This window comes from Spizellomyces punctatus, assembly GCF_000182565.1.
Source record: "Spizellomyces punctatus DAOM BR117 chromosome Unknown supercont1.15, whole genome shotgun sequence".
Taxonomy (NCBI): domain Eukaryota; kingdom Fungi; phylum Chytridiomycota; class Chytridiomycetes; order Spizellomycetales; family Spizellomycetaceae; genus Spizellomyces; species Spizellomyces punctatus.
In genome coordinates, this window is record NW_015971551.1 from 168,422 (window position 1) to 189,263 (window position 20,842).

Here is a 20,842-nt window from a genome sequence, read left to right on the forward strand (position 1 = left end):
TACCTATAAGTATATGGAGCGCTGCATGTATATAAGGTCCCCGCCAAAGATCCACTGATAACATAGCATGGTGTACCACGCGCAGAGTGGGTGATCGGATATCGTAATCAAAATGTCGCGTCCCACTGAACGACTTCCGCAACAATTGGTTTTCCATCGTCCATTAACCTAATGAAAGCAATTACCATCCGGTCTATACTCATTCTTCCGCTACTCTGTACGGCCAATAAAGCTGCTTCTCCATCTTCATCCTCACTTGCCGAAACATCTCACGCCAATGCCTTCATGGATACCATTCAGTGGAGTGCGGCTGCGTACATACGATTCACCGACACCATAGCTGCCCGTTTTGCGGGCAAATCAAAAGAAGTTTCACCTTTATCAAATTGGAGGGTAAAAAAGAGGGACAAGCGTGCTAGCGGACCATCCCAGGATGCCGTGGCACCAACTCAGAACCTTGAAGTGACATCGAAAATTCATCTTCATACACGTCAAGGTACTCATTCTTGGTGGCAGTGAAACTATGTATGTTTGTCTCATATGCCACCGTTCTATTTGGGCAGCGTCCTGTAATTGGGGACATAGTGTCGATGCGACCCTCACCCCCGTGGTGCGTTAGAAACAAATCGCGCACCTTTGATCTTGAGTTCTCTGACCTAGTAATGTCCACAGTACAACTGCACGAATACGTTGCTGAGCCAAGCCCAATTTGCATCCAAGCAATCCAATACACTCTGCTCAAGCTGCGCGAGCACGGATCTAGCATGTCAACAGGACTGTTGCACTACGATCACTACTGTGAGGCATTTGATCCGAGTAGCTTTTTTCCGCCTTAGGGTTACTGACAGACTCATATAGGGAACTCACTGCGTCTGCCCTGTCGACACCCGCGGCCCTAACTGTGCCTCTGATTGGAATTACTTTCTCTGCACTCCTACATTGATGGATCCTTCTCTGAACGCTTGCAAATCATGGGGCCTGCTGCCAGATCAACAAACCGCAATAAATGATTACAACAATACGGATGTTGCTTGTCCACGGTTCCCAGTGCAGGGTACCTTGAATCTCAAGTTCACGGTGTCGTGCAGTCAGCAGAACCGGCTACGGGTGAATTTAACGAGACAGACTCATGGAGACGGTTCAGTATCTTTTACTGACGGGGAGTTTCAGTATGATGTCGGAAATCAAGACATGGTATGCAAGCCTTATTGTAATTGATGAAGCTTCAATTGGCGACTCTGGAATTAATATCCGTCTATGAGCAGTTTGCTTACTCGCACTACGACGCAGCAAACACACAGTTTCGACTCAAGTTCTTCAACTTTTTCCGTCTTTCCGATCAGTCCCACGTCTATTTCACCCCAATGAGCAGCCCCCTATCCTTTGTCGGAGAACAATTTCTCAACTTTACAGTTGATATTGGCAATCTTACAACATCCAGCTATAGTAGGACGAGAAATGAATTTATTCCTGGAGGTCGACTGTACTTTGAAGGAGGTTCGGATGACAGCAACCAACATTGACTTTGGGAGAGCAATTGCTCATCACTTTTCTCATTTCAAAGGAGTGTATAATCGCTTTTCCGTTGGTGGACTTGCCAGAACCACTAGGTAACCACCCTAGAATTTACCTTGGTGTCTTTATACATTGCTCACTACTCAAACTTACCGTCAGGTACGCAAACTTCATTGATTTTTATTCCCCGGTTCCCCAGTCTGGAAATGCACCACCATACACGGCCCAAAAGGATTCTTTATCTATCGGGGCGATTGTCGGAATCGTCATTGCCTGCGTCGTGTACGTAACTCTCTGTTGAACCAGAGTATCACATATTGTAGAATGCTAATGATGCTCGTTTCGTACAGAGTGGCAATAAGTGTGATTAATTGTTGCATAAAAGAAAAACGACGCAGGAAGAAAGCCCGATAGTTGTAGTTTAAGTGTTTGTTTATATGACTCTGGTACAACAAAAATTCAGTGTGGACGTGCAAGTCCACCACATCAATCTTTTCCGCCCAAATTCAACATCAACATCATACAATAAATCGTTAAGGACAATATATTTATCAATGATCCATACAGAGCACCATACGGTCATCAAACATCTGACTAATAGCGCATCCACGTATACCATCCTAATCCTAATTATAGAACTTGCGGTTCTCAGATGGTCCGAAAAGAAGGATCCGGATGTCGGGCAACATCTGTCATGTTCCACGTTAATGATCTCAGTATAACAATATCCCCAACGTACACATCGGATAGCTTGCTACAGACCTGTTCAGCCAACAATTCGAGCCTCGTCTCAAGGGTGTTCGAAACTCTAATCCGCCCCTCATGAGCACTCACAACCACCCCCCCAGCGCTTTTCTCTGGTAATGGATTGGCCTCATCGATGACAACATGAGGTGATGATCCAACTTCCTTTTCATATGCCTGCTTGGCTTGCTCGATAGCTTCCTTGACAAGGTCTACATCCTTCTGACGGCAATTGACCTTCACCTCCCGCTCCATAAGTTGGTACAATGACTACAGGGTTTGCGAAACGTAGCCGATATCAGCAATGCTATAGACACATGATTGGAAGCAGAAACAGCGAATATACCTGCAAAATAAGGTCCTTCAGCAATGTCTGGTACTTTGATCGATCATTGCTAATTTCGACAAGTCGAGAACGAGCCTCCGCTAACAACTCGTTCAAAACTTGCTGCCGTGCCTGGAGCACCTTCAGACGGCATTTGTTGACATGGTTTGATTGTGCACTGTGTCCCAAAGCCATGATCAATCAAGGAAATCGCGGCGAGAGGGAAGATTCCATATTTACATTTTACGCTGCACTTCAGCCTGCTTCATTTTCTTCTGGTAGAAAGCTTCGATGGCAACTGTTTCCTGTCGCACAATTTTTGCTTTCTCAATGTTGAATTCCTCATCCGCCTTAATAAAGACCCCTCCTTCTTAATTAGCTAGATACCAGCTCGACATGCAAAATCACCAAACGCACCTTAATTTTCACTTCACGGGCTTTCTCCAATGCTTCCTGCTTGATAAACGACACCTGTGTCGAGAGAGCATGCAATAAGACATATAGGCATCTAAGACATCAGGTGCTTCAAGATGAGCCAGTCAGTAGAGAATGCCCAACTTCTCTTAACAGTCTGCGCGCGGTATCCGCTTTACAACTTTCCGCTTTGAAATTCGAAACCATCATCTTTCAAAAGAGGATGCGCGCAGATAGAGTAGCAGTCGCCCCTTTGCGCCATTGTCCTCCAGCATGGACCCTTAACCCCGACTTTGGACGCACCATCTTCGACATCTCCTGCGCGACTTCGTTATCGTTGAGTCGGCCCGCCATTTTGCCTACAATATGTCGGGTTCTTCAAGTGATTGGAATAGGGTATTTCACTCTTTTTGCTCCCGTATAGAGGTCTGGTAGGATGATTTGGGCAGACGAATTTCAGGATGGGTTGGCGTGGGTATCGCGATGTCAGCCTCCACCGCACCAGCCACAGTCAGCATTTATTCACATTCTAATCAAAAACGCCAGACTTAGCCAACTATGTTGCCCAAAACGGGAAATAGAAATCTCAACTTGTGAAGAAGGGGTTTAACGACATTCCAAAGGGTGCTGATCATGAACATGATGGGTAGGAGTTATCGGCTCTGAAAGTTTTTGGGCGTTTATGAAGGCATTGAAAACCCAATTGCTGTACACAGGTCCTGACGGAAACCTCGAGAGCTCTTTGGTTGGGGACAATCACATTCGTGGTGGGCATGGTCCGGACGTCGGTAAGGGCAAAAGCTGGACCTTGATCTGAGTGGCAAGCGGCAACAAGAAACTAACGATACATGCATATATTTTAGCATATTATGATGAGGACCCGGACCGTGACCATCGTTCCCACCATCGGAGCGAGAGGAGGCGGGACAAGGATCGGAGGAGGGACCGTAGCCGTAGTCGTAGCCGAGACAGACGTAAGAGATCTCGCAGCCGCGGTCGCGATGATGGGTATGATAGGGACAGGGAAAGGAGACGTGAGAGGGACCGTGATCGTGATGGGGAACGGCGACGAAGCCGCAGCCGTGATCGAGAGCGACGAAAGAGGTCTCGCAGCAGAGAGCACCGCTCACGCAAGGGCAGCCGAAGTGCTAGTCCGAAGCGCTCCAGTCGTCGTGGCACGTCAGTGACTCCTCTTCACCTGAGAAAGCGAAAGCTTCAAAACTGGGATACGCCACCGGCAGCGTTCCCAGGCATGACCGCTCAACAAGTAAAGGCAACAGGTAGAGGCCCAATTTGAGTATCTTTTGTCATAATTGGGTTCTTATACTTTCTGCACAGGTCACTTCCCACTTCCCGGACAGTCGGCGCGATTGGCTTCGGGATTGGGCGCATTGTATGGCGCTGACTTGTTTGGAATCAGAACTGATGGGATGAAACTTAGCCAGGGAGCGGCTGGGCCGATAGCGCAGAGTGCGAGTATTGCGAGGCAAGCTCGTAGGTTGTATGTTGGTAACATTCCGTATGGAATTCTTGAGGTACGTTGGCAGCCGTACCGCTTTGCCCTCTTCAAAATTATTGATAATGGCACATGTAGGATGCGCTGATGGACTTCTTTAATCAAACCATGGCCCAATTGAACATTACAACCGCTGCTGGTAATGCGGTTATTGCGGCGCAAATCAATCACGACAAAAACTACGCATTTATTGAGGTACTTGGACGCCAGAAAGTGCAGTTTCAAAAGTTTCTGTCATTCACATTTTCCTGGCCTGAACACAGTTCAGAACTTCGGAGGAAGCAACGGCAGCGATGGCATTTGACGGGATCACATTCGCTGGTCAATCTCTGAAAATTCGCAGACCAAAAGATTACCAAGCACCCGCAGGCGCCTCTGGGACCCCTCCACCAATTCACGTACCCGGTAAGCTGCAACATACCCTAATTGACCGATATTGCCAACAACCTGACTCTCTTCCCGGCAGGCGTTGTATCGACCAACGTTCCGGACAGTCCAAACAAAATCTTTGTTGGAGGATTACCTCCGTTCTTGAACGATGAGCAAGTCATGGAGCTGCTGAAATCGTTTGGAGAGTTGCGTGCATTCAACTTGGTTAAGGACGGGACCACAGGATTGTCCAAGGTACGCGGAGGTCTCTATCACCAATTCAGGCAGTAGGTGTTGTCTCACATCGCATTTAGGGGTTTGCTTTCTGTGAATACGTCGATCCAGCAATAACGGATATCGCATGCCAAGGTCTGAATGGAATGGAACTTGGTGATAAGAAGCTTATTGTGCAAAGAGCGAGCGTCGGTGCAAGCAAGATGGGAATGGGTATCTTGCCACCACTACTACCCACTGCAGTTTTGACTGGAGCCGCTGGACCTATCGAGCCGACCACTGTGTTGCTATTACTGAATATGGTCACAGCGGAGGAGCTAATCAATGACGAAGATTACCAAGGTATGGCGGCGAGTATATGACGAGTCCGACACTGTGACCTCATTCACTTTGCTGTATAGATATTCTGGAGGATATCCGGGATGAATGTACAAAATACGGTACTATTCGGAACATCACCATTCCCAGGCCTGTAGAGGGGCGTGAGGTGTCAGGCGTTGGCAAAGTCAGTATCTTTGACGTTGCTGTGGGCTTTAATTTGACTACTGACTGGCTTTGGTTTGTCCAGATTTTTGTACAGTTTTCGAACGCTGAGCAAAGCTCGGCTGCATTGCGGGCTCTAGCCGGAAGGAAGTTTGCAGACAGAACGGTTGTTGCCGCGTACTACGACGAACAGCAGTATCTCACTGGAGAGTTTTAAAGTGCATTCTGTACCACCAGAACCGCGGCCAATCATGAGAGTAGCTGTCATTGTCTTTGACTTGACAACGATGATCGTTTCCTTTAATAAAGGTGTTGCAGTGTATTGAGGATAGTACCGCTGAAAGGTGCCAGCCCCTCAAGATGGAACTAGCGGCATTATGTACAATGAGCGCCATCTTATGATATCTAAGTCTACGACACAGCGAGAGATGTTGTTCAGTCCAATAAATTTATCAGTTTATCTTGCGTTCTTTGCGGGTGCTTTTACGCGCGCGGAGTTCCTCCATTGTCTTTTCGTACTCAAATACCAAGATGTTGGGTATACTTCTCGTATCTCTGAGGAGGAACCATCGCGCAACAGGAGTATCCAAGTCGATTGCCGAAACGAACACGTTCTCTACCAGCAAAAACCAAATGAAAGCAAAGCATGTTCCTACAAGTAGACCTACGGCGACTTGCTTGGGTGTATGGTATGTGAGATGTATTCTGCTAGCATAAGTGAGCAGATTGCAACGAATATCGAAATTAGATAAAGAGAGACGCACCGTGAGTAAGCAACAAGTCCAGCAAGTGCAAATACGGTAGCTGATATTAGGATCTTCCAAGCAGTGTGCCGGAAGTTTAGCCTGTTGGGCAGCAACAGTTTGGTAAGTACTCTGATAATAGAAGTCATGAGAGCGGCGATCCACACCTTTTGACGGTATAAATGGTAATATAAATTGCAAAGAAGGCAACAAACTGCGAATGGCTTGAGGGCATTCCGTAACCCTTGCCCAGATACTCTAAACATTGGCATCACGCTAGTCAATATAATCTGCACGTTCTTTACGTCAGGCACGCCTGATGCTTTACTGTACAAAACATACCAGTCGGTCGAGCTTCTTTGATGATCTTCTTAGCGGCATAGTTTACCGCTTCGTTGACCAATTGCCCCAAGAACATGAGACAGGTCGCAAGATCCCGACGGAAGGCGATAAGTGTGCAATAGGACACCAAAAGGGCGATAGGGACGAGGGATGCGTAACCCATAAGTGGACCGTAAGGATCATTTGGGTCAAACTCAACGTGAGTGAGAGATATGGCTGCTAAAGGCTTCATTCCGGGTGGATTTGCTGCTTCCATCGTGCGGTGATCTTTTAAGACAATAATCAGCGAGATGACGAGTGACGATTGCTTCTGGCATTGCTGCGCCTTGTTATATGTGGCACAGTTGTCGGACCCAAGATTCTCAACAAGTTGCAAGAAACTAAAATTACCTGTTGGTAATGCCTGCCCGACACCTACGGTCCGTACCATGGGCCAAGCAAGAGGAGTGGGAGGAGGTTTATTCTTGGCTTTATGCCAGCGATGTGCACTTGCGGGAGAAGGGTGTCAAAAGGGTAAATCTATCGTTCCAGTTCGTACTTGAAATGTTAAGCTTATCCCTACTGTCTAGGTCAAAGCGTGGGCGAGCCGAGGCAAACTTCCTCATTCTGTAGACTCGACAGCGACACTAGTGGAGGTGTGGCTTCGGGATGGATGTGAAAGACCTGTATCGGAGCATGAAGTACGACTCATGTATACAATGGCCTTTATCCGGTATGTTTATGATTTCCCAAACAATGCACCGTGAGGTTGCTTAGGTTGTTATTATTTGAGGTTTGTGAACGGGGTGGTGGATGCCAACCAGCGGGGAATGTACGCTACAAGCGTTGCCAATATTGCAGAAGAACTGGGGTTACCGGGCTGGTTTGTTGATCTGCGGCACGCCGGGACCCACGACCAGCTCCCAAGCTTGGCTCTTCTTCGGTCAGGCTGTGAGCAAGTGAGTGAATTGGTCGATGGCCTGCTCGGCTCATACTAAATGGTCGTTAGGCTCTCCAATGGCTTCACACAAACTATTGGAGTTTGCAAAAAGCCTACTTGGCAGACACTCTCTCAGAAGTCAGAACCCTGCTAACGACGTATAAGAAGAAAAAACGTGCATTGCTTGACAAGGAAACCGAACCTATACTCAATGAGATTGTGGCACTTACGACGACAGATAATTACGCCGATGTACTTATTCCAACCCTGCTTGAGGAGGGGCTCCTCGTTCCAAAAAGTCAAAAGTATGTGTCACTTTTGCAATATTGATTGCAAATTTGGTCAGATCTTCATAAGAAAGATTTTGATAGAAAACGAGCGACGTTCAATGAAATGAAAGTGCCTGACGGTTTCCTGGAGCTCTGGAAAGGTCCTTTGATCCGCTTTGAGAATGCATGGCCAGGCTTTGCGGAAGAGCTGTTCCTGCACATCGTGGATATACTGACCGGTTCTGGTAAGCAGTCATTTCGCTTCCCTCATAAGACTCCTGTATCATAATGCAAGATAGTTGCAGATACTGTCCAACCCTCTACAAAATCTACCCACCAAGTCCTCGCTGCTTGGGCTCATTATGTTCTTCGTCATTTCCTTCTTGTACAGGCTTCTGGATGGGATAATGCACTTGAAGCATGTTTGAAGCGACACCATATCTAGTGCGTACTCAACGCTTGATATATTGATTGAGGAGCGAGTTTTAATTGTAGAGTATCTATCAGCACACGTGCTATGGTCGGTTGTTTTGCAGAAGCCGTACCTAGTCTGCGCGAGAAGCTATCTCCGTTCATTACATACATGGACGCGACAGCAGCCGAACCCAAACGACGAGATGCTCAAGCGACAATGGATTCTTCTCTGGTGGAGCAGCTAGAAGTCTTGCGCGGAAGAGTTGAGGCATTCAAGAATGCAGCAGATCTCCATGTCACCTCCAAAGGAACATCCCTTCCAGGCAGCGACGCCGAAATCAATGATGAACGTGGCTGGGTGCTGTACCCGTCCAAAGAATGGCGTCCATGCCCCATAGGATGTCTGCCGGGCGGAGTGTTGCCCAGCCTGGAACTGCCAGACTGGTTTGATGATGAAGAGTATGTGGTAAATGCAGGTAAATATGGATGTGTAGTTGATTTTATGGTTACTTTCTTTAAATGTGCGTCACTATGTTATAGGAATAGTTCAAATCCCGGCCTACATGCCAGCCAACATGGAAGAAGCAGCGGAGGGCGGTACCCAAACGTAAGTCTTGGGGATGTAGATCTCACATTGCTTGAATATGATTTAAATTGACGTCGTTCCTCGGTCACAGAACCTCGATACTAGAAGAAGAAATTGGCGAGCCAGAAAGTGATGAGATGGATTTGGATATGCAACCTGATCCTGCGCCTGCGGAGATTGTAGATATTGCAGCCATTTCGCGTAAAGTGGTCCTATTGTAATTTGTATTGTAATAGAGCGATAAGTTAGACCAGACATACGGGGATGGAAATCACTTGTGGAAAATGCTGCCAACTCTTTGAATCCCTAATGCCTCTACTCGATGGACCGTTGGAACAAGTCTTTCACTGCCCATCGAGGTTCCAGATCCTAAACTTGCTTTCATGGTTGATGGCAGACTCCAAACACTTCTATTCATTCTACGAAGCAGTGTATGTACAATATATATCGAACTACAACGATATTGCCCTAGGTACTGGCCTGGACGGGTGCTGCTGGTGCAAAGGGGGTTCTTGGTCCCGCGTTGAAAAACTTGTCCACTATCTCCTGCGTGAGGGTTTTCCGGCGCTAAATAAAACAAACATAATCAGCCCTTTGGAATGCGCCCAGCCAGTCCACTCATCTATGTACTCACATCCTGCATGTCTTTGACCAAGGCAGAGACAACCGCTATACAACGTTGCTTAAGTTCGCCTGTCAGCATCTCTCCGCTCTTGTACTTGGCCTCTATATCTGCAAGTTCCTCGTCATCCTCTAGGAAGAATCGGAGGTATTGGAAGCTAACATCTACATCTGGGTTCCCTCCAAACTTTCTCTGTTCCTCTAGGGTCGCAGCACCTCCAGAAAACGCATACTTGTTGATTTTGTTCTTGATCTGTGCAGGGGTATCGGTGAGGTAAATGGCCGAGTTCGGGTTAGAGGCGGACATTTTGCTACCCGGTCCCTGCATGTATCTATGTATTAGAAACGTAATCTCAATGAAACTACGCTGATTAAATACACACCTGAAGAGCGGGGAAGAACATGGCATGGATCAAGGCAGGTTTGGGATATTTTAGTCGATTCGCGACGTCACGGGTTAATCGAAAGTACGGGTCCTGATCGATGGCACACGGAATCAAACAGGGGATGTCGCCCTTTGGACCAAAGATTTGTGGGAAGGAGTTGGAGAAAGATGGAGCCGCTTGGACGGAGACAAAGTGAACTTTGCCGACGTTGTCACTGGATACGTGGCTATCCGTTACAAAAGACCCGTCATACTTGACAATGACTAAGTCCCTACGCACCTGTCATTGAATCCAAAGGTTGCTTTTGACACGGATGTGGTGATGCACTTTGCAATCTTTACAACATTCTGATAAAACCCGGCGCTACGGACGAAAAGGAAGTCAGACATTGAGTCCTAACTTGCACAACGCTATCAGTTCCTTACTTCATGTAGTTCAAGTTTGAAAAAATTAGAGTCTTCTCGGGATCGAAACCAAAAGCCATGATATCCTTGGCATTTTCCAATGAATATTTCAAAGCGTCGGCCATCTTTAATTCTTGTTTGAACAAAAACTTTTCGTCATCGGTAAGCTGGATCACCAATGGACATTGGAATACATCCTGTAACCACCTGATAAGCGCAAATGTACCCTTTAGCAGAAAGTACAATTGAAACAATCACTTGCAAGAAGCTTACTTGCAGAAAATGAAGGGGACCATGTGTCCAACGTGCATGCTACCACTACTAGGCCCACGTCCAGTGTAAAGATAAAATGGCTTGCCTTTTTCATATCGGTCAAGTAACTGCGTCAGATCTCTATTGAGGGCAAAGAAGGAAAGACGATGTGATGGTCAATAATGATCCTATAGCGCTTTTGAAAATAGCCAGTGATCTTCGTGACTCCCGGAGCCAAAGATAGACGAGATCTTTCAATTTCGTTCAGTCTTTGGAAATGCCTCGATACTCCAAACCATCCATATCAAGCTCTTCAAGAGTGATATACATCGCTGCCTTTGCCCCTGCTTCCAAACAGAACAGAAAATCTCGGTGCATTACCTGTGAGAAAAGAACAGTCCTCGCCTCAAGAAAGGATGAGGTTTACGCCCCGTCAACCGTTCCAGCCTCTCCAACAGCGGCTCGTCAATCCGGCGTGTGCCAAACTGTTCAATCAGCTTATTGTAGTCGATCGCAACCAACTTGCCGTCGACTTGGGCTCCTTGGACTTCCCAAGGCGTTACGACCTGCTCGTGCGAGCTTTCTTCGACAGTACCGTCCTCCTTTTTGGGAGCAGGTTGCGCGATAGGTGCACCGCTATCTGTGGCTGGGTTCGTCATGGTTCGGTGGGTCTATCCAGCGGTGGACGGCAAAAGGATCGGTCAAAGTGGGGGTCAAGCAGCGGAGGAGTTTTCGAACTTCAGTATCGACTGTGCCTCGCTTTTGGCACAGTGACTTTCATCTATCGTGACTGCGGATCTACACACCAAGCATTCCGACTTGGAGCTCGTCCATCTCGCCCATTGCTATTACCAACTCGTCCGCTGACCATTTTTACCCTCCTCCCGCCGCTGCTCGACTCCTCATCATAACGGTAAGTGCTGCTGGCATGATCTGCAAGAACCTCGCGTGGGCGGGACAACATTGAACCTGACTAGCCTGAAGTTGCTCGGCGACGAAATTCCGCCGGCGACCCGCCCGCTTGACGATACCTCAATAATGGGCCCTGATAAATTTCATTTGTTTATTAGTAAACATCATTGCCTGTCAACTGGTCAACTAGTACAGAAAAATTACGCTCATGTACTCAAATGTCTTCTGAGGATTATGGTATAAAAACTGAAACCTCTTTAGTGGAATATGCGCTCGAAATTGATACGGATGCATATTTGTTGACGTCTATCAGAGCGTACACGCACCCGGGTTTTGGCGAGCATACTAGTCGTCTTTTTGCTCGCGACGCCAATATGGTGGCGAACAACTGAAGTGTATCGAGCACCTCTACCCGTTGAGGACATTCGGGCGTGGAAGGAGGACAAGGTCGGGATACGCAGTGTGGCCTTGCTAAAGTGTCCATTGGACTGATGTTGACGTGCAATGATGTACACTAGACTTTCCATCGAACATTGACTTTGAATGTCGACGTGGCGTTTTACGATCACACTGGCGATGGCTCGATACCCACGGCCGGAAAGCTTTTGGAACTCTCAGAAAAGTTGGAGGCTGATCTCAACGAACTCTATGGGACCGCCGAGAGGGGACGAGCAGTGAGACATCAGGGAGACGTGGAGGAGTCTGTACCTGGAGAGCTGTTTGCAGATGTAAAGCTTTGGTTTCGTATTAGTGGTGGACTAGGTAGTAAATACTGGGAACGTGGGCAAAGACCAAAAGGTGAGATGACGAGATTTGTGCGCCAAGGCAACTGTACTAAGCAGACCTTTCCTGCATCAGATGTCGCAGCAAAGGGCGATTCATGGTCGGCATCGTCGCTGAACGGACACTACAAAGTCCATGTAGCATGCACTCCGCCAGAAGCGGGCAAACAGACAAATATTTACGTTAGTTCAAAGAGGGCGGTTTTTGTCGAGTTACCCGGCGAATGCGTCGACGATGGTAACGTTGTTTGACTTACAAACATGCTCCGTACCAGTATGCGCTAACGTTCTGCGGTATTCAGTCAGAGTATCCAATACACTCTTGTCGGTGATAGGTGGTCTCTTTGCCGATGAGCAGACAAACTACCTGAAAATGACGGAGCAAAAGGGAGAGGCAGCAAACGTATGTACTCCAGAAAGTGTTGCATGAACACCAAGTGCCTGGGCTCATTTATGATTTGACCCGTTCGTAGACGGATTGGGAGAGTATGAGAACAATGAAATATGCGTCAAAGTATCAAGTCACTTTTAGCTTACTGAATGCGGATCCGTCCGAAGTGCTTGTGAGTTGGGATATTCAGGAAGCTGTCAATGGTATGTTGCATGCTGCGTATGGACTTGCAGACCGTCCGTTGATGTTTGCGATCAGCGTATATTTTGCCGTTCTTTTCTCAGCTGTCGGAGCTGTCGGAATTTGCGGTTGATTCCCAGGTAACAAGCTCATACCGGACCGAAATCTATTGAGAAAGTTTTGGAGTAAGGATTTAAATACCAATGTTTTCTGGCAATGTAGGTGCAGAATTACGCAGCCCTTCCCATTCAATCGCAGTCGATTGAAAAAGATGGACGCACCGTACATGTCCTTCGCCCAGAGGCGCTTCCACATTTTATCAATTCCGCCGAATGGAATTTGGGTGGGTGCTTCACATTTCAGTTTATTTCTCAATACCGCAGGCAAACCTGATCAATATTTGCTCTCTTACAGCATCGGTCGTGTCGTCCGCACCACCGCTAAACTTTGTTCTCTACATTCCGCCACAATCACAGAGCCCCCTCCACGTTGTCACTTCCAAGAACGACGTGTTGGATACGAACGCATTTCTCATTCCTCGATGGGGCGGGGTTGTTATTTCAAACGCTAAAGAGATTGGAGTGCGGCATTTCAGTGTTGATGACTTGCATCCAATTATGGAAGTGTATGTCGCGCAATTGAGGGATCTCTTGGGTGTCAAGCATATTCGCATACGCAATGTGGAGACACTATTGGTATGTTGCAGATGCATTTTTTTTATTCACCCTTACGGTATTGACGGTTGTCGGCAAGCCCAAAGCTCAGGTCACGTATGAAACGGCACCCGATGCTGGCATCACGTTATGGGAATTAGATCAACTCGTCCGCAGGAGGACGGTGCAAAATATCGTCGATGCTGTGACTACACTTAATTCTTTGGCGACGTTAATTACCAATCTGGAAAGCATGGTTGTCTTGGACGATATTCAAAACCAGGTAAAAATCTGAATAAACATTTTTGCATGAAATCATTTTTTTGATCTAAAATGAATTATAAAAAGGTCTTGTATGCATTGGACGCGCTCCATCAGGTAAAAGAAGATTCATTTCCTACAGGCGATGAAATAAATTGACCAAACAACTTGCCAGGCACGACTTGCATTAGAGGCCAATGACTTTTCTTTGGCGTCTCAGCACGCAAGGGATGCCTTTGTTTCTTCTGAAGCGGCCTTTTTTGATCCGACCATGGTGTCCATGTTGTATTTCCCTGACGAGCACAAGTACGCTGTGTACATGCCGCTCTTTGTTCCGATATCGGTTCCGCTTCTCATTGCGGTCATTAGGGAGATTAAGGGATGGAAGAATAGAAAGAAGAGAATAAAGCAAAAGGAGGAATAATGTGAAAGCATAGGAATATTACTTTTGACACTTGCGCAAATATTGTACATTGGCACATTGGAAGGTGGCCAACTCTTTCACTATCATAATTTCTATCAACGGTCTGAGATAAAATGTCTTTTGCCCTAGTATTCACAGCTCCAGGGGACTCACCGCCAGTCGTTGCTTTGAACGCGAGCCCTGGACACCAAAAGGACACATTATACCTGACCCTGTAAGTCTAATGATCACTACCACCAGTCAAACGTAAAAGAGGATATGCTTTTGACTTGTCGTAATAAAACGCACCTAGCAATGGTCAACTATGCTTGTTCTCGACCAAAATCTCTAAAAAAAAAAAAAAATAAATACTAATCAAAACTCCCCCAACAGTTAACTTGAAAACAGTGGCTCTAAAAGGGTTTGTCGCCTTCCCTTCTGACGGTCGAATAACGTTTCAACGCCTGAATGGCACAGTCATGCAATTAAAGATATGGTGACTGTGCCTGTGATAGTCCACCATGGTGCGTTCAAAGGTTGGGCGGCTGGTTGAGCGTTGTGGTTTTGGGTGGTGAGGATGCCACTTGGGCATTTCCTTTTGGTCTGGGCTCTCCCGACTTGAGAATTTCATCCATTTCACAAACTGCCCCAACAAACCAAGTATTCCCTTTTTTTTTTTTAGTAAAGCCTTCGGTCTCGGCTTTCAACGTTGAAGTTCCATTTGTCACCTCCTTTTTGCCGCCGCCCTTTTTTCCCTGTTCGCAGGCGGTCCTCCACCCACCCAAAAAGACGTTGACCGTTTTTTTTTTAAAAAAAAGTTTATCATGAACTCTCAGCGCAGTGCTCCTGGAAATTATACAATACAGAACTTGTTCGGCACCGACTCGGACACTGAGACTGACGACTCCATCACTTCAGAGTCCGAGCTCGAAGACCGAACAACTGACGAGGATAGTATGGACGCGCATGGAGATACCGTTGGGTTTAGTGGTGAACATGCGTGGGAAGGTGGTGCTCGGACCTCTACGTCTGCGTCCATGACGGCTGTGACGTCTGCGCTGCAAGAAACTGTGGAAGATGCAGAGACGATCGCTCACCAACAGGACTTGCGAAAGCGGATTATGGCTATTCAGTCGAATGACGGGTTTTCGGCTATGGAAAAGGCAAAAAAGATACAGGTAAATATGCTGTGATGGTTTCCATGAGTGGTCCAGTACACAGCGTCATGTCGTTCGATGGACGACTCAAACTGAGACATGGCTGTGACTGCGGACTCCCCGGATTTTTGACAAGAACCCTATCTGTCAGACACTCATACTTACGTTGCTTTTACAGGAACTAATGACCAGTAACTGGAACACAACACAACGATCACAAAGCAGTCGAGCAGCCCTCGCCAGCAACAAATTAGAACATAGACGCGCGGATTTCAGTGTCGTGACAGATCACGACAAACAACGAACATATCATGTAAAAGAGTGAAACAGTCATGTTGCTTGTGGTATGGCCAAACACTCACACCATTGCAATAGGACAAGGACGCCCTGATATTAGGATGCAAGCACTATCAACGAGCTGCAAAACTACAGGCGCATTGTTGTGGGAAATGGTACACGTGCCGATTCTGCCACGACGAGGTATCAGATCATAACATTGTCAGGTACGACGCTGGTTCCTTTGCATGACAATATGGCGATCACGTCCAACTGACAGAAACCCATTATAGAAATCTGACGTCGACCATGATGTGCATGTACTGCTCCACCGTCCAGCCCGCGGGCCGGGACTGCGCAAACGTTCGGTGCGGAAAACGGGTCGCAAAGTACTACTGCCCCGAATGCAAACTCTGGGACGATGACCCGCGCAAAAACATTTACCACTGTCATGATTGTGGGATATGTCGAATTGGGAAGGGACTCGGACAGGATTACTTTCATTGCAAGCGATGCAACGTGTGTATGGCCATCAGTTTGAAGGGCAATCACAAGTGCATTGAAAGGAACTTGGAGAGTGATTGTCCGATTTGTGGAGAATACATGTTTACCAGCACGACTACAGTTATTTTTATGGTACTGCCTTTTGTCGAATTTTTGTTTCGGTTACGGTATGGATGACTAACGACACTTTTAGCCCTGCGGACATTGCATACACTACAAATGCCACCAAGAATATATCCAAACCTCCTACCAATGTCCAACCTGTTTCAAATCCCTCGCCAACATGTCCGAATACTTTAAACGCATAGACGCCATGCTCGCCCAACACCAAATGCCCCCTGAATACGCAACAACACGAAGCCATGTCTATTGTAACGATTGTGAGAACAAGAGTTTTGCAAAGTTTCATTTCCTGTATCACAAGTGTGGGAAATGCGGGGGGTATAATACCAAGGTACTGCGAACGTGTCAGGCAGGGGAGGAGGATCTGATTCTGGGGAAACAGGTTGGTGTTGGGGGTGTGGTAGCGGCTGCGGAAGGGGGTGCTGGGGAGGACAGTGGTGGTGGGGGTGAAGCGGGTGGACTTGTTACTTCTCAGTTTGATATATCACCACCATTTTTTAGTGAAGATCAAATGGACGTTGAGCAGCGGAGGGGGAGTTTGGCGGTGGAAGGAGGGGATGGGGCTCCCATGGTTGCTGGGAATGGGTATGAGCAGAATCACTAGACTAGTAAACGAAATCCGCAAAAAGACACAAGAAAAGCAAAACTCCCATGTCATCCGTTTTATGTATAAACCAATTTTTTTAAGCGAACCCCCAAAACTTTTTGTTTCTCCTTTAACACTTTGGCACGACACTTTTACACTGACCAACGATTAAAGAAAACATTCACATTACATCAACAACAACAACAACAACAAAAGGTATCACTACATGTAACAGCAATAACAAATGGGACAATCTCTCAAAAAACTCCACCACCAGACAGACTATATACATCAACATCCAGCCCAGGATTGTTCCCAAAAAAAAAAAGCGAGTGTTGCGGGGGCAAACGCAAAAAGATGCGCAGAGAAAGAAAGGGGGGAAAGGGTGGTAGAGAGTATGGGAAGGGAAACAGAAAAAGAAAATACATACAAAAAAGGAATTCATAAAAGGCTCAAGGCTTTTTTTCTAGTGGGGTTTGGTGATTTGTCAGGTTTCGGCACTAGCAGCCAACGTACTCTGCGAATCATCCATCAAAGCGCCTAAAAGAAAACACCAACAAACATTAAAAACCCACACATGTACAAAACAAGCAACATTTTCCAACTTACGAAAAAACCGATGCCCCATAGCTTCTCTCGCCGTCAACCGCTCAGCATGATCATACCTCAACAACCTCTCAATCAAATCCAATGCAGGTTCCATAGCCAATTCATGACACGTCCAAGAAACGGTCGTATACTCTTTTAATGCAGCCCGTTTATGTCTGGATTCACGTACAATGGGTGCGATTTCGGGGACGAGGGGGATAGAGTATTTACGGATATAGGAACGGAGGTCGGATCCTCCGAGGACGTTGACGATTGTGCGGAGTTGGTCTGTGTCGTTGTCGCCTCGGAAAAAGACTTCTATGCGAAAAATCTTTTGGGGTGTTAGTCAGTGGATTGATAAAATGTAGGTTGATGTTTTCACGTACCATTCCGGCTAGGACGCACCCAACACTCCACATATCAAAGGAATAGTCGTATTGTCGGTATCCGAGGAGGATTTCAGGGGGTTTGTAGTATCGGGATGCTACGCGGAGGTTGTATTCCTTGTGGGGAAAGTAAAAGTCTGCTAGACCCCAGTCAATGAGACGGAGCTATAAAATATTGTCAATACATGTGTGTGTGCGTTAAAGTAACGGCTTTGTTTGGTGCTTTTTTTACCTGGCGGGTTGCATGGTCAATCATGATATTGTGGGGTTTGACATCTCGATGCATGATTCCCCTCGAGTGAGCATAATCGAGCGCCTAAAAAGTGTTTGAATGGAGTGCACCCCTCAAACTCTTTGCTACAATCATAAATTCCTACCCGCAAGAGCTGGAACATGTAATGCCGAACATCATCATACGAAAAAGTTGGATACAGGTCCTTCCAGTTGGTATTATTGATGTATTTGAAAATGAGTGCGGGTTCCTTTGTCTGGGATGATGAGAACATGGTATTTCATAAACCAAAACCATAATTTTCGGATACTCACCTCCCGATCTACAAAACACCCATAAAACTCAATGACATTCGGTCCACCCCGTAAATTCTCCAATACCAAAATCTCCCGTTTGAATTTCTTTGTTCGGAGGGGTTTGAGGTACTTTATAACCACGACTTTCCCATCTTTGCGGACAGCTCGGTAGACATTCGAGTACTTGCCCCGTCCAACCAAGTCCCGCCTCATATAGCCCGACCCATCAACCCACCGTACATCCGAGGACTCCCAATCCGAGTACTCGATAGGGAGTTTTTCATTGACGGTTGCGTAGGTTCTTGCAATGGAGGTGCTTACGGGGAGGACCGGTGCCGAGGCGGCGCGTTGGACGGGTTGGGGTGGACGGTGGGCGGTACGCCAGGGTGATGAGGTGTCTTTGGGGGACGGTGTCTGGGACGTGGAGGGTGTGGAATGGAAGAGATGGGACGCGAGTTTGGATATGAGGTCGGCCAACATGTCTTTTGTGTGTTGAACCGCTACCAATGTCGTAGGCTTTATGTGTGTGTTGTGGCGGACGGAGAGGGACGGTGGAGAAAGGAGCGTTGCAAATAGAACAAAAACAAAAAGCGCTCCAAAAACAAGGTGCAAAGCAATGGTGGTCAAATACCACTCGAGTATAAAACGTTTTACAAAAGGGCAATAAAACAATCCACAAAAACACAAAAGAAAATACAACACAAAAAGGTTCCAAAAGGCCCTTGTCGACAAGCCAACACCCCGTCAGGTTAACCAAAAAAAAAAAAGGAAAACGCCCACAGAATAACACCCCTCCAAAAAAGCTCGCCCCCAAAAAAGCACACTTGTAAAAAGCCCCAACGATACGGTTGCGCGAAACGGGCAAGGCGGTTCATAACCCTCGTGACCCCCTTCCCCCATTTCTTACCCTTCCGGTTTTGTTGATTTTGGGCAACAAGAACCTCCGATAATGTGCAAAATACAATAGCAATACGAAAGGAACAACACATAAACAATGCAAAAGAGTAAATGAAAGGGTTCGGGAATAACCAAAGGAACAAAAAAAAAACACACATGGAGAGAAGCAACGACAAGGAACGATGGATATTTGGCACGAGACCATCTCCCATTTGATAAAAAAAACGCCATATCCATTCAAAAAGTACACACAAGCGGGGCAATGCAACACTCCACACATTGGCAGGCAAAGCAAGCATTCGACCTTGTTCGAAACGGTTCAAGATACCCAACAATGAGCCCATCCTTTGCATTATCCTGCAACGAAAGGCTTCCGGTAACGATGGCGTAGAAATGACACAAACGATAGTACCTGCGTTGAAAAGAAAAACCCAAAAAGCCATCTTTCGAACGTCTTGTTGATATATCCACGTGATGTACCAACAGCAGAACAAAAGTTACCGCGGCATAGGAAGAGAGAGACGATAACAAGAAAAAACCTCCGAAAAGGGCTACTCAGCGATAAAAGCGGAGGGAAACATAAACAATTCTACCAAATGGTAGGTTCAAGAACCCCCCATATTCCAATATTACGGCTAGAAATGAATAGACAAGCTTTTTACAGATGCGTTCTAGATAGAGAATCTACACCAAACCGATCCATTCCCCAATCACCAGACCTCCGAGCAATGACATTTTACATTGACGAACCGCAACCCAAACCCAATGCACCATCAAATAGGTCCATGGTCCAGAGTCCCCTTCAAAAAGACAATGCCAGCATTGGGATTCCCAAATGAATGAAACGGGGCTCAGCAAAAAACATACGTAATGATAACCTTTCAACAACTTCAAGAAACGTACATTGTCTTCATTTCGGACAATGATTCCCATGTCGCTCTACACTTTTTTGCACATGTCAAAATCCCTCAAAAGAAAACCACTTGAAAAGAATGAACCAGCGCTATTCTTTATTGTTTGAACCCTGATAATGCAAATCAAAGAAGGACGTACCTGTTTAAGCCAAAATGACCTTTTTGGCAGATAACATTATCCACAACCCAAATTCTTGGTTAACAAACGTACTTAGTCCATTTAAAGTATTCAAGGTTTGCTGGGTATCCCTCAAAAGTTAAAACCGTAACCCAAAAAACCATGAATGTATTCAAAAAGTGGGTTGGCTAGGTTTGGGTGGCAATATGTTTGGGGAATATGACGAGCAATGAGCAAAAAGACAACATACAAAAATACAAAGGTTGCTGATGACTTTCCAGAATGGGGAATGCAACTTGCAAAGCCTTGTTACTATTGATGGTACCATCGATTACCCACCCATGTGTTGATGTCGGGTGCTTTGGTCGATTAACGATTGTTTGCACCTGCTTTTCGCCATGAGAGAGTAGAACCAGCCTAGTTTCGCTTATTTACTGTCTTTGTCAATCTACACCTTTTCAGATTCCATTCATCCTTCAGGTCAAAAAGACGTAAACCTACCTTCATTGCGCCTTTTTAACCAACAAACCTCAAAAAATCATTGACGGCAATTCAAACACAAAAACAACGTCCGAAAAGCTTTTACTGTGCTGGACCTTGTCGATCGTGTGTAGCTCCCGTTGAGTAGATACCCAAAATGCTGTCTA

At 46.5% G+C, this 20,842-nt stretch overlaps 9 protein-coding genes across 11 annotated transcripts; 5 read left to right on the plus strand and 4 right to left on the minus strand.

The window, feature by feature from the left end:
* The first annotated feature begins 140 nt into the window (after positions 1-140).
* On the plus strand, positions 141-2,079 carry SPPG_07257 (uncharacterized protein). Its single transcript, XM_016755419.1, has 8 exons — positions 141-496; positions 564-610; positions 673-798; positions 859-1,194; positions 1,266-1,497; positions 1,565-1,610; positions 1,675-1,797; positions 1,866-2,079. The coding sequence occupies exons 1-8, from the start codon at positions 172-174 to the stop codon at positions 1,927-1,929; spliced, it is 1,299 nt and encodes a 432-aa protein (XP_016605367.1). The 5' UTR covers positions 141-171; the 3' UTR covers positions 1,930-2,079.
* SPPG_07258 (H(+)-transporting V1 sector ATPase subunit E) lies at positions 2,042-3,469 on the minus strand. Its single transcript, XM_016755420.1, has 6 exons — positions 3,302-3,469; positions 3,002-3,055; positions 2,825-2,934; positions 2,606-2,762; positions 2,278-2,529; positions 2,042-2,204 (listed from the first exon to the last, which is right to left on the minus strand). The coding sequence occupies exons 1-6, from the start codon at positions 3,350-3,352 to the stop codon at positions 2,142-2,144; spliced, it is 687 nt and encodes a 228-aa protein (XP_016605368.1). The 5' UTR covers positions 3,353-3,469; the 3' UTR covers positions 2,042-2,141.
* A 129-nt stretch (positions 3,470-3,598) lies between these two features.
* SPPG_07259 (U2 snRNP auxilliary factor, large subunit, splicing factor) lies at positions 3,599-6,070 on the plus strand. The gene is made up of 10 exons (XM_016755421.1): positions 3,599-3,644; positions 3,715-3,786; positions 3,862-4,278; positions 4,337-4,533; positions 4,593-4,709; positions 4,778-4,919; positions 4,981-5,138; positions 5,198-5,459; positions 5,519-5,622; positions 5,686-6,070. The coding sequence occupies exons 1-10, from the start codon at positions 3,632-3,634 to the stop codon at positions 5,815-5,817; spliced, it is 1,614 nt and encodes a 537-aa protein (XP_016605369.1). The 5' UTR covers positions 3,599-3,631; the 3' UTR covers positions 5,818-6,070.
* On the minus strand, positions 5,892-6,972 carry SPPG_07260 (dolichyldiphosphatase). The gene is made up of 4 exons (XM_016755422.1): positions 6,686-6,972; positions 6,511-6,601; positions 6,365-6,445; positions 5,892-6,305 (listed from the first exon to the last, which is right to left on the minus strand). The coding sequence occupies exons 1-4, from the start codon at positions 6,939-6,941 to the stop codon at positions 6,053-6,055; spliced, it is 681 nt and encodes a 226-aa protein (XP_016605370.1). The 5' UTR covers positions 6,942-6,972; the 3' UTR covers positions 5,892-6,052.
* A 101-nt stretch (positions 6,973-7,073) lies between these two features.
* SPPG_07261 lies at positions 7,074-9,130 on the plus strand. Of its 2 annotated transcripts, none has more exons than XM_016755424.1 (9): positions 7,074-7,198; positions 7,255-7,397; positions 7,458-7,623; positions 7,674-7,909; positions 7,976-8,118; positions 8,173-8,317; positions 8,381-8,763; positions 8,828-8,894; positions 8,965-9,130. In XM_016755424.1, exons 1-9 carry the CDS (start codon positions 7,085-7,087, stop codon positions 9,092-9,094), a joined length of 1,527 nt encoding a protein of 508 aa, XP_016605372.1. In that variant the 5' UTR covers positions 7,074-7,084; the 3' UTR covers positions 9,095-9,130. The 2 variants fall into 2 exon arrangements, with proteins under 2 accessions (XP_016605372.1, XP_016605371.1); XM_016755423.1 differs by having other exon boundaries at positions 8,179-8,317.
* A 125-nt stretch (positions 9,131-9,255) lies between these two features.
* SPPG_07262 (tryptophan-tRNA ligase) lies at positions 9,256-11,237 on the minus strand. The gene is made up of 7 exons (XM_016755425.1): positions 10,918-11,237; positions 10,558-10,677; positions 10,306-10,491; positions 10,160-10,243; positions 9,878-10,094; positions 9,508-9,816; positions 9,256-9,440 (listed from the first exon to the last, which is right to left on the minus strand). The coding sequence occupies exons 1-7, from the start codon at positions 11,193-11,195 to the stop codon at positions 9,342-9,344; spliced, it is 1,293 nt and encodes a 430-aa protein (XP_016605373.1). The 5' UTR covers positions 11,196-11,237; the 3' UTR covers positions 9,256-9,341.
* A 129-nt stretch (positions 11,238-11,366) lies between these two features.
* SPPG_07263 (GPI-anchor transamidase GPI17) lies at positions 11,367-14,247 on the plus strand. Its single transcript, XM_016755426.1, has 13 exons — positions 11,367-11,449; positions 11,607-11,685; positions 11,762-11,895; positions 11,967-12,246; positions 12,307-12,468; positions 12,533-12,633; positions 12,704-12,824; positions 12,880-12,941; positions 13,024-13,144; positions 13,216-13,496; positions 13,555-13,737; positions 13,803-13,832; positions 13,891-14,247. Exons 2-13 carry the CDS (start codon positions 11,667-11,669, stop codon positions 14,137-14,139), a joined length of 1,743 nt encoding a protein of 580 aa, XP_016605374.1. The 5' UTR covers positions 11,367-11,449; positions 11,607-11,666; the 3' UTR covers positions 14,140-14,247.
* Positions 14,248-14,673: 426 nt separating this feature from the next.
* Positions 14,674-16,893, plus strand: SPPG_07264 (uncharacterized protein). Its single transcript, XM_016755427.1, has 5 exons — positions 14,674-15,296; positions 15,454-15,588; positions 15,651-15,778; positions 15,845-16,187; positions 16,249-16,893. The coding sequence occupies exons 1-5, from the start codon at positions 14,943-14,945 to the stop codon at positions 16,780-16,782; spliced, it is 1,494 nt and encodes a 497-aa protein (XP_016605375.1). The 5' UTR covers positions 14,674-14,942; the 3' UTR covers positions 16,783-16,893.
* SPPG_07265 lies at positions 16,769-19,107 on the minus strand. Of its 2 annotated transcripts, XM_016755428.1 has the most exons (7): positions 18,285-19,107; positions 18,116-18,226; positions 17,971-18,054; positions 17,739-17,903; positions 17,374-17,683; positions 17,195-17,304; positions 16,769-17,046 (listed from the first exon to the last, which is right to left on the minus strand). In XM_016755428.1, the coding sequence occupies exons 1-6, from the start codon at positions 18,744-18,746 to the stop codon at positions 17,252-17,254; spliced, it is 1,185 nt and encodes a 394-aa protein (XP_016605376.1). In that variant the 5' UTR covers positions 18,747-19,107; the 3' UTR covers positions 16,769-17,046; positions 17,195-17,251. The 2 variants fall into 2 exon arrangements, with proteins under 2 accessions (XP_016605376.1, XP_016605377.1); XM_016755429.1 differs by having other exon boundaries at positions 16,769-17,304.
* Positions 19,108-20,842: the final 1,735 nt, after the last annotated feature.